Consider the following 12,004-nt stretch of genomic DNA (forward strand, 5'->3'; position numbering starts at 1 on the left):
TAAGCAGTGTAGCTCAAAGGCTTAACCACTGGACCACCAAGTGGTTCACATTAATTCAATACAAAATTTTAATAGAAATATTCAGGAATACAAATGGTTGAATCATTGGGTGTTATATAGTGAATACTTGTTAAATATATAATAAGCTTTGTGTTTATAGATCAAAAGGCTGTGGGTTAAAGTCCCAGCACCTTCAAACTGCTGTGGGTTCTAGATCACGCAGGTTTCCAGTAAATTTTTGCAGTAACTGTAACAAGTTTTTAGCCAAATATTTCTTAGATATTATCATACTCTGTTAAACAGGACACAAACACTTAATTGAAACTTCTGATGAATTAGAACATTTGGATATGTAGTTTGATAATGTTTAATTAAACATTATTAAAAACATAAACAGTGAAGGTTTAAGGTAATGGACGGTTGAGCAGATGAATAGGTTTTAGGTCATACTTGACCAAAAACGCTTAAGTTGAAAAAGTGGGTGTCGAGTGAGCATGGAATGAGTCTGATTCCTTGACTAAGCTTCTCAGAATCACTTCTAGGAATCGTACTTAAAGTTAATTTAGGACTGAAAATACTCCTAGGTCAGAGTAGAACATAAATGTAATTTCTAAAGCATCCTACTCTTACTTTCAGATATAATATAACAGAGCTGTGTAGGACTGTCATAATCTAATCAAAATGACTAACCAGTTAGGACACCTCTGGAGCTCTCCTACATTATGGTGGAGATAGGAATAGGATGATAAAATGATTTCCTATTTTATAATGAATCGCTCTTACTCCTACTCCTAAAAATAGGAAAAAATTGTGAATTTTTGGCCACTTAGCAGCGATTTCATACTCTGAGATGCTTAGTAAATACAATAACTGTACAATCCATGGAATACGCTCGACAAACAAGGCCGGCCCATGGAGGCCTCATCCTGCAACCCACTTCTTATTTTTAATGTTTGAGGTTTTAATGTTATGGTTGAGTGCTACATGAGTGCATTTGTTAATAAATTGAAAGATTGATTTACAAAACATTAAAATGCCAACAACACCCTAAATTAAATTAAAGTGCCATTGAAGGGGCTTTGTAAATTAATCAAGAGCTGAAAGTGGTAGACATGATAAATGATAATTGGTTTTCAAAAGCTAGAATTTTTCCTTGAGAGAATTAGGGATAAACTAGGGATAAAGCTCTCTCTCATGCTAATGCAGTAAGGGTTCTGCTTCAGTGCTTTTGTTTGGTGATGGAGTGCAGCTAGTGAATGACATCACTTATACAGTATCATACACTCTCCAAGGAATCATTTTCCCTTCATGCTCCAGGAATCATAATGTAAAAACATATAACAGATGAACTCTTATCAAATCTCACTTAGTCTTCTCAGATGTCACGAGAACACGCCTTTACCTTTAAAAATTACTCATGCTTTTAGGTTAGTTATTCAGATCCCACTGTATTACATTGCATATATATTGTTAATTGCATAATATTCATCCTTGTGATTATACTTACATTGTCCGTATTGCTGCTGGTCTTTGAGAGCTACCAAACAGTTCATCACTAAAATGACAATAAAATATCTTTATTAAAGATAGTATGTGAGCTCATGCTTACACGATACGAGCACGTTCAGTCTGGGTCTAGGAGTGTGCTTGTTATGTCTTTGCACCACATCAACTGCGTTCTTCTTTGATGTTATCCTTTTTAAAGCATTCAGGTTTGAGCCAAGGAATTTGACCTAGTTCCATTCTCATAGTCCTCCTCCAGACGTATAAAAATTCACTCTTTAGCTCTGAATCCCAGTGTGATTATTCCTAGGATGAATGTGTGGCTGAGAAGAGCTATGAGAGGAATTCACAAGCTGTATGACTCTGCTGTCTGGTAGTGCACAATAGTGATACCTTGAGTAGTCTCAAACATTGGCTATCGTCATGCACACATGGCCTTGCTGATTAAATTCCCCTGAAACGGAGTGCAGAAGATACGCTCCGCTACAGTATGCCTTTGTAAGTCAGACTTGTTGTTTTCTTGATGCATTAAAGATTGTGTCTAAAAATAGGCCTAGTTTGAGGGCATGAGTGTGTTCTCCAAAGAGAACCAGCTTATGACTCGTTTGATCTCTCTCTCTTTATTCATCATGGCACTGGGTGGTGCCTGTGGTAGCAGACAAGAATCAAAGAAAAAAAATAATAAACTGAAAGAGCATTAAAATAATTAGTACCCAAATAAAAAAAACAATACAATTATTTCTAATATTCTCCATTTCCCCTTTACTGATCCGTTTTTTGTTCACACTTTTGAACTTTTAAGGTACCTCTACTTTTCTAAGGTATAACTTGTAGATACATCACTGTATAATATCATAAAATTTAATGTACATGAAATGTGTAGAAATATATATATTTTTTATATTGTAGAAATGTCTTTTTCCTGTCTATCTCTTCATCATTGTAGTTTTTCTTTTGCTCCAAATTAAAACACAGCAACTTCACTTTAAAATGCTGAACAAATTATGTAGAAAACTGAAACATATCACAACATCCAAATCACATAATAATAATAATAATAATAATAATATATATATATTTTTTTAAATAATAATAAAGATTATTTTCGCCACTAATTGGTGTAAACTAGGAACAGCATGTTGACACAACGTTTGATCGTCTCACACCCAGGAGACCAAGATTTGTCCAGTACCGTGTTTACTGCCTATAAACTGAGCGACAAAACCACAACAAAATGTATTCTTTTTATGGTTGATAAAGGCACTGAGCAAACAGCGGTTTCTTATTCAACAGTGAATACAAAGCTTGTTGTGAGAGTCCTCATAGAGTCCTTATCAAAGCTCTCATATAGGAATCCTGTATTTGTATTGCACATTAGTCTATTTATAGCTAACAGTAGTAGAAGAACGAAACAGGTGGAGCGTGACCTCCATTTCTAAAGAAGATGCACCCATCGTTTTTTTCAGTGACAGGAATTTGAATGGTTTCATCTTGATCAGTCATGACAGACTATAAGTTTTAGATATGTTAGAGTCTGTGCCAGGGACACACATCCCCCGAGTCACGCCATGATCCAGGTCTGTGATTGTGAATTTGGATCCGTGTTGATGTGGTAGTTGTTGGTAGCTGGGAGTCTAGGGATCAGATTGGCCGTGCTCTCCGCAGAGTGGCTGTACACTCTTATGTCAATTATAGCGATACTAAGGCATCGTGAGAAGTCGTCTGTGAGCTCCGCTACAATCACTTCTTTACACTTATACATTATAAAGCCTCTTTTCCACCAAAATGAACCAGGTGCTAGGTTATACCTGGTGCTAGTGCCGTTTCCAAGGCATTTGAGCCATTGTAAGTCTATTTCTACTTGTACTTGTACTTGAGTTCAATTTGTAAAATAAAAGTCACAAACTTTTAGTTGGCTGTAAATATCCTGTCCCCAGCGCTTGAAGTAAGCGGTTCTTTGTTCCAGCCCCGTGTCAGTGTCACCATGGAACCGGCTTTTTCTGTCCGAGGGCCAGTGCTTTGTCTGTCTGAAAACAAAGAACTGGTTCGGAATTGGGCTCCTAACTAGCTCCATAGCCACCTTGTTGGAGAAGTGGTATAGGTGATGGGATCTGTCATTTTGCACTGTTCCTCTCGCCTGCACAGTGTGTGTGTGTGTGTGTGTGTGTGTGTGTGTGTGTGTGTGTGTGTTCACACCTCTCGAACCCTTCAGGGATTTATCTGTAATTAGAAAAGCCTTTTCTTGCTCTAATTAACAGTCCAATAATCTTGTAAAATAGCTGTCACATTAAGAAGTGGCCAGAAACTCGGATGGTACAGCCAGAGTCTTAAAGTGTATTAATTGGTATCATTTATTCGACAAATGAGCTAATTTTTCTAACAGAGCGATTTGTAGATTGTTTACGCACTTTAATGAGTCTCATAGTGGGAGAGAGTTTAGCATTGTGTGTGTGTGTGTGTTGAGTGGGTGTGTTTTGTCTTCAGCATATGGTCTCTCCCTAGGTTCTCCATTTCAGGTGTCACTGTGCAGCTAATGGGAGATGAGGGTGGGATCAGTATCCAGCGTTGGCAAATAAACTGCCAGCGCATGTGAAGAGACAGGAATGTGGCCCAATAAGATTTCAGATGGAGAGAACAATGGAAATATAAACTGTAGAAAAGGCTGTAGAGGTTTTGGAAGAACGACCTCATTGTGAGAGTATGTGTGCAGACTAAATTAATTCATATTAATATGGTAAACATTAGAGTTTACCGTGTATCGTTGACAAAGAGCTCTGATGCTTTTGCATTGTATTTTTTATTTTTAATATTCACAGGTTATGCAAAAAAAAGTATGCAAATAATGAAAAACTTGCTGGCTTTATACTACAGTCCGTGTATGTGTACGCGTGTGTTACAGAAAGAGAGAGAGAGAAAGACTGTGTGTGTTTTTAAAAGGAGAGGAGCTGTCTCGTGTCAAGAGAATTTTCAGGGTTGCCATTTCCTGTTTTTTCCTCCTCCGTCTTCCTCCCCCTCCTCTCCCGTGTTTTCCCTCCTCCCTTCCGTTTGTTCCATCAGCTTCGACTGGCACTTTAACAGTTACCATGGGAACCTATTATGGTCTGTTGCACTTATTTGCATCTGCAAGTGCAAAAAAAAAAATGGTCACGGCTTTAAAAATGGTTTCTCCTCAGGCTAGGAGTCCCCTGCTGTTTTCCCTGCACTTCTGTTTTCAGTCTGTAGTGATGCAATCAACACACTCTACTCACAAAACTCATGAAACTAGAATAGCCTCCAGCTGTTTGTGTGGCTGCAGGTCTTTTTGTCTTTCTCTGTCTGCGGCTGTGTTACCGAAGATCGAGATTACTATGCAGATGTGGGGTTACAGAATGACTCCTGATAACAAGTGGAAAAGGTTGGAATAGAGAAAAAGGCCGAGAGTGCTGTGTCTCTCTCACACACACACACACCACACGTACACACAAACATACATGCAGAGTGTTTCCCTGTCTCTAATAATGTCATATTAAACAAACATTACGTAAATGTTTATCTTCTACTCTCTGTCTTACTCCCTGCAAAACACACAAGAAGTGCAGCTTAATAAGGGATGTGTTTATCATCCCTCGCTCTACCCACTGCACTCCCGGGAAAGAGAGCAAAGACATTTAAAACGAACACAGTGTCTTAGTGAGAAGAGGAGCCATTGTTCTGTCTTACAAACGGATCTAGTACAAATAGATGTTGTCACTTTTTTTTCCATGTGAAATATATTTCTACACACCAAACCAAGAATAAATATGAATAGCTTGCTCATGTTATTTTGAAATGGAGAATATCCATAAATGGAGAAATCTGTAGTCGTGCATGCATGCATGTGCAGAAGCATGTATTATGAAAGCCATTCACTAGCTAAACATTCCAGTGAAGCCCTCAGTACATTCATGAATCACTCCTCATACACGAGTGGAGCGGAGATCACTCCGAGCTGTGACCTACGCAAGATCGGGGTCTATCTGAAATGTTAGTCAGCTTAGAATGCAGTCAATGCAGTGCAATTATTGTGTTTCATTCCATCTGTCCGGTTCAGATGCTTTCTCTCTCTGATGAAAAGGAATGTCAGGACAACTTTGCTCTTCCAACACATACACTCAGTGCTCTATGCCTCTCCTTTTTTCTCGAATGATTGCCTAACAGGTCTAAGGGCAGTCTTTTGTGGGCGTAAAGTGCATGCTATTGTAGTTGGTGCTCAGCGTGCATCACCCAGCATTTTCCCTGATGAAAAATAGTAGTCGTATCATCTGAAGCTTCGACAGACACAAATGCGTATTTTATTTACGTGTAGTAAATGTTATGTGCAGGTTTTGTTGGCGTATTAGCGCACAATGCACTTGTTCTAGCTACATACATACTGATTAGAGATACTGTATATACAGTATATCTACAAAAATAAAATACTAAATTTAATATGCGACCGCTTGTTAATCAGTCCTAAACCTTTGTGTAAGAGATACGCAGTGACAAGCATGAGAAGGGGCTTAAGCTAAACAAATGATGTGTCAGGTTTCACATGCCTTATTAAATTACGTGATGATGAAACCCAGGGAGTTTGAGAGTCAGATCACAACACAGAGCGGTTAGACACTCCGAGAGTACCTAAAGAAGGCACGGGCACATTAAAGGCGTCACTCCTATTAATGTAGCTATATATGCTTATTATTTAGCAGTTGATCACTTTTCTGACAGTTACTTTCTTGGCATGTGCACACATCTGTGTATGTACTGTACATAACCATGGACAACATCCAGGCCAGAACAAGGCAGTTGTGCATTAGGCCTTTTCTTTCACTGTGTTCAATAGTTCACAAAAGACGTTTCTTTATTAATCTGATTCAATTTTCTGATTGCCTTCATAATGTTCTCATATAAAGTATTTATGCTCCAGGCTTGATTGCCTTCGCTGTGTGCATGGAGTTTGCATTTTCCCCACCTTGCAGTTTTCAAATTGTCTGATGTGTGTGAGAGACCCAAAGAGAGAGAACGAGGGAGTGTGATGGATTGGAGCTCTGTCCAGGGTGGGGTATACCCCTCCACATGCCTTTATTCTCCGGGGATAGGCTCCAAGACCCTGTGCACCGAATAAGTGATATAGAAGATAAATGAGTGAATGACTGGATCTGAATTTATGGGGGGCAAAATACATTCAATTATAGAAAACTATAGAATAATTTTCAAAAATGAATCTCTGAACACTGAAAAGTACAATAAACAGTAATTCAATTTAATTAGGTTAAATCGAACTACTTTAATACAATATCTCGTATACCGCCAAATCAAAACACTTTGCACATGATTCGCAGACTTCTGTCCATTATTCCTGCAGTGAAACATGGCACTCACATGGGTTTATAGATTTTCTTCAACATGTAAAAGAAGTCAAATCTGGTGTGGGTCATGTGAGAGCACCTCCTAGAGGACACACTCTTGTCACATCTATAAAACCCAACTGACTTGCATGCAGAGACTTTCACACAGAAATATCAAATCGGCCTGAAGAGGCCTGTGGGATGTGTGTAACTAATGGCGTTAGCTTCCTCTAATCGCATCAGCCCAATAATGACTCCGCAGACACCACGATGAGCCTCGATTCACTCGATGCTTCTGTTTTCATTCGGAATAAACATATTGATTTTAAAAATAATGTTACATGCAGTTTAGAAAAGGTTTGCTGCCAGCTTTACTGTGGCACTCTGCCAGCACTGATGCTGCACTTTTACTGCATGCCGAATGCTTCAGAGCCCCTCTAGCTATGTTTCCGTCTCCCCTTTCTATTATTAAAAATACATGGCGTCCTTGAATAACTTATAGCTGACTCTAATGTCCTCATAGTGCTCATGAAATCTGCTCTGCTATTCTTTTCACTGTCTTGTTTTATGATGATAGTGCAGTCCCTCTCTTTCTGCAGTGAAACAAGGGTTGGTGGTTTCTATGGAAACCACAGATCTTAAATTGCAGCAAGCCTGGGTGTGTATTTTAATCCCATATCCATGCTCTATTCATTACAGGGCAAGACATTGGTACTATTATAACTATAATTCACATCTAGTTTTCTGTCTCTGCTCCTTTCTTTACATTATTTTAGCTCTATAGATAACCGTACCTTTGTGTTTTGCCGCTGATGCGACGGTGCTAAATACCTGGAGTGGTGTGTGTGTGGTATGGTATTTTTCAGTGTATTTCTCTGTCTTGTGTTCCTTTCCTAGAACTCTCTAAAAAAGCGAGGTGCAAGACCAAACAACAAACCTGATAAGAAGACATCACCACAGGTAGAGTGCACATCAGAAATATAAATATTATATACTTACGTATACATAATTTAATACAGAGAGCATTACTTGTTCTATTTGGACTAAGCTTAGATAGTTGTTATTATTTCTTGATGTGCTTATATATGAGTCAACTGACAGCTCTGATATCTCTGCTTTCAGCCTTCAGAGGATAGTTCCGACCTGAAGTGCCAGCTCCATTTTGCCAAGGAGGAGTCAGCACTAATGTGCAAGAAACTCACCAAGATAGTTAAAGACAATGAGGTGATGAAGGAAGAACTGACCAAATACCGTTCACTCTATGGAGACATGGAGACATCATTGACGGTGGATGAGGTGGCCGACTCGCCCCACACGCGTGAAGCCGAGGTCCGAATTCACCTGAAGCTTGTTGAGGAGGAAGCCAACCTGCTGAGCCGAAGGATAGTGGAGCTGGAGGTAGAGAATCGTGGTCTCCGGGCTGAAATGGATGACATGAAAATTCAGGAAACCCCCGGAGGTCTTGCAGTTGCGACAGGTGTTGGTCAGCTGCTGATTTCACCTTCGGCTGAAAATGTTATGGAGCTGCAGCGGCACCTGCAGTTTGTAGAAGAAGAGGCAGATCTGCTGAGACGGTCACTTATGGAATTGGAGGAGCAGAACAAGCTCCTGATGAACGAACTTAACCGTTATAAGTCAGAGCTACCTCCTGATTCTGATATTGAGTCTTTGTCACCATCCACCATCATTCCTCCATCCATCACTCCTGCTTCTGAAGAAGGTTCTCAAAATGAGGCATCCCAAGAAGCACTGTTGGCAGCCAGGCTTCAAATCAGTGACCTGAGCAGTAAGGTAAAGAAGCTCCAGTATGAGAACCGCATTCTGCTGTCCAACCTCCAGCGCTGTGACCTGGCTTCCAGACGTCTGGAGATTCGGCCCGCCCTGGAAACTGACGCAGAGGCTGGGGACTCAGCCGAGTGCGTGCCCGGCCCAGAGTGTAATGATGGCCCAATTGATAGTGGACAATGTCTAGAGGACAAGGATGAGAAGGTGACAGGAAACAACCATTCCCTTTCTGATCAGTGCCTCAGCATCAAAGAACTCTTGGCCATCCGTGACCAGGCCCAGATAATTACCTCAGCAATCCAGCTCCTTGTGTCTGCCGATCTCAACTGTCTTCTAGCCGTCTCATCAGACACACTATTACATAAAATCACTGCTAGGGAATCTGGAGACGCTGGGTTCCTAGAGAAGAACCAAGTACAGAGCTCTAATCTGTCTCTTGTTGAGGTCCTCCACAGTAGGCTTCAGTCTCTGCAGGGCCAGTTGCAGGCTCTCAGTCAGAGGATAGATGTCCTGGGAGAGTCCCCTGAGAACAGGCATGTACACGTAGTCTCTCAGTCAGCAGACTCCTGCCCTGTTGATACCCAGGTCAATCAGATGACAGTTCAGCAGAAGGTAAGAAACTCAAAGAATTAACTCTGCCTTAAAACATTAAAACACTGGTTTTCATTTTGATCTTCTTTATCCCTTATTTGTTTATTAAGAACGAGTTTTTTTTTTTTTTTTGCTTAGCATTTTATATTATTGCTAAGTGACTAACATTGCTCTGCTCATTTTTATAAAGCCTGCCAACCAGTGCAACTAATGTGCATGCTGTTATTTTAAGACATCTTGGCCTCTAATGGAGTACGTTACGGCTAGTGTTACACTGCTTACCTTGGGTCAAATATCTATTTATAAAAAATAGTATAATCTATAAGCCATAACATGTCTGTAGATATTTTCCGGCCGCTTTAAAATAGTTTTTGCAGAATTCACACAATCCACTTAAACAGATGAAGCCTTTCAATACTGTATATCATTATACTGTATACAGTGTCATATATAGTATATGATGTCATAATGGTATCGCAAAGAAATCAACTATAGTGATGAATAGACAAGAAATCACTACAACAACTTCACCATAAGTGGTTTATTCATGTGTGTGTGTGTGTGTGTGTGTGTGTGTGTGTGTGTGGGCGGGGGGGGGGGGGGGGGAGGTGGTGAGGTTATGTTGGGGTGGTCTTGGTTTACATTGATACAAGTGGTGATCACAGATTATACTCAATAAACTAGACCTAAATTTCGCAGATTGTGAATTTCTGAGGTTATTCATAATTAAGATTTTTTTTTTCAGAAAAATATCGAATCTTTTATTTTGGAAATTATTTTCTTTAACAGCTACACTATTAGAATCATTAGTTCTATATTTTCCGTGCCTGTAATATTCCTTGTTGTCTCGTATGCCCTGAGCAATTAATTAATTAAAGGACAGTTAAAAGTACATACATATGTATATGATGTTGTTAAAAAACTCTTCCATTTTCATGAAAGGTTTACAGATGTAAAAAATAAGCATAAAAATAAATATAATCCGGTTAATCCTAAAATGTGGGTGCCCAACACTGACAATAAAATAACCACAAATTTCTGGTTAAAGTGTAATCTCTATATATACAGTATCATACACAAAAAGTGGGGAAAAAGAACCTTTTGGTTTCTCTGGGTTAATTTAAACCTTGTTTACCCCAGATGTCTTAGCTATCATTATAAACAACATATCAATCATTATAAATTTTTCTATTAATTATTTATCAAAAAATTAATAAATACAAATAGCAACTGTATGTACAGTCATTAAGTTTAAATGCTTAAAGCAGTAATACTTTTGTATGGAATGAGTTTAAAGGCTCGTGCTTAGTGTCAGGTGTAGACTCCATTAGAGGTCCCAATTTTTTAAAATCCCAATCCAGACCACTCTGTCGTTCCTTCTTCCTTTCTTTCTCTGCACGGGCACCATGACCTGTGGTTTCTGTCTTTACCTCTTTCACTCCTTCTCTTTCTGTTTCTCTCTCTCTCTTTTGTTATGGTTTTGCCGCTCTCCTTCCATCACAGTCGACACTGGCTCTTTTCATGAGCATTTTGGTTCTCTTTGTCACTCTGTCTTCTGCCACATTGATCAAACTGTTGTTTCTTTACATCCTTTTTTTTCTCTTGTGAGGTTTTTTTTTATTTTCTCCCCAGACTGCATGTTTTTATGGAGTCAGTTTTGGTTCAATGGAATCATTTTATGTATGATGATTTCTCACCTGCTTCTCTATCGAATTCCTATTTGCCTTGTCCTGTCACATGTCCTGTATTTGACTTGTCCATATTCCACAATGTCTACTCTCTCCTTCATTCCCTGTCTTTCCGGTCCTCATTCCTGTTATGTTGTATTGTTTAAATTTTTGTTGCTTTTGTTTCTTTCATTAACTTACCCATTCATGCATGCAACAGCCCACCATTAGGGACCAAGCAGATGTCAAAGATCACGATGTGCACCTGTACAAAGCTGACGAGAGCACCAGCAATACCGACAGCAACAAAGACCATGTTACAGACGTGTTGGAGACCGATTGTGCCCTGGTAGGTGCTCGAAAACAACATATTTCTAATAATAATAAAACTCAGGGATTTAAAAACCGAGTATCAGCGAGAATGAAAGGAAAGGTGTACAGGACAGTGGTGAGACCAGCGATGCTCTACGGCTTAGAGACAGTGGCTCTGAAGAAAAGACAGGAGGCAGAGTTGGAGGTAGCAGAGCTAAAGATGTTGAGGTTCTCTTTGGGAGTGACAAGGATGGATAGGATTAAGAATGAGTTTATCAGAGGGACAACCCACGTTAGATGTTTTGGAGATAAAGTCAGAGAGGCCAGATTGAGGTGGTTTGGGCATGTTCAGAGGAGAGATTGTGAATATATCGGTAGAAGGATGCTGAGGTTGGAACTGCCAGGCAGGAGGTCTAGAGGAAGACCAAAGAGGAGATTTATGGATGCAGTGAGAGAGGACATGAAGTTAGTTGGTGTGAGAAAAGAGGATGCAGAGGATAGGGTTAGATGGAGGCAGATGATTCGCTGTGGCGACCCCTGAAAGGGAACAGCCGAAAGACAAAGAAGAAGAAGGGATTTAAAAACCCGGATTTGATATGGTGAATTAAAAACATCACTTGTTCCAGTGTCATGATTAGACATGTAATCATTGCAGGCGCATTTTGCAGGCGCTGTGATATGATGGTAAAGTGTGCCTCTGCTAATGTTAGTGCCAGCTGTATAATGTAGAATAAACGTCCTCGGGCCTTAAACAGCAGAGCAGGCAAGAGAGGGAGGGAGAGATATATGCTCGGCAGATTT

General features: G+C 39.8%; 1 protein-coding gene across 3 annotated transcripts in view; it reads left to right on the forward strand.

Moving 5' to 3' along the window:
- Positions 1 to 12,004, forward strand: part of soga1 (suppressor of glucose, autophagy associated 1) — a 51,076-nt gene that overhangs the window by 22,236 nt on the left and 16,836 nt on the right. For all 3 annotated transcript variants that reach the window (XM_053482331.1, XM_053482332.1, XM_053482333.1), the window contains exons 4-6: positions 7,746 to 7,808; positions 7,971 to 9,245; positions 11,112 to 11,240. In XM_053482331.1, coding sequence (XP_053338306.1) covers positions 7,746 to 7,808; positions 7,971 to 9,245; positions 11,112 to 11,240 — 1,467 coding nt within the window. The remainder of the gene's footprint in view (positions 1 to 7,745; positions 7,809 to 7,970; positions 9,246 to 11,111; positions 11,241 to 12,004) is intronic.

The sequence above is a fragment of the Clarias gariepinus genome, chromosome 22 (assembly GCF_024256425.1).
Source record: "Clarias gariepinus isolate MV-2021 ecotype Netherlands chromosome 22, CGAR_prim_01v2, whole genome shotgun sequence".
Classification (NCBI taxonomy): Eukaryota; Metazoa; Chordata; class Actinopteri; order Siluriformes; family Clariidae; genus Clarias; species Clarias gariepinus.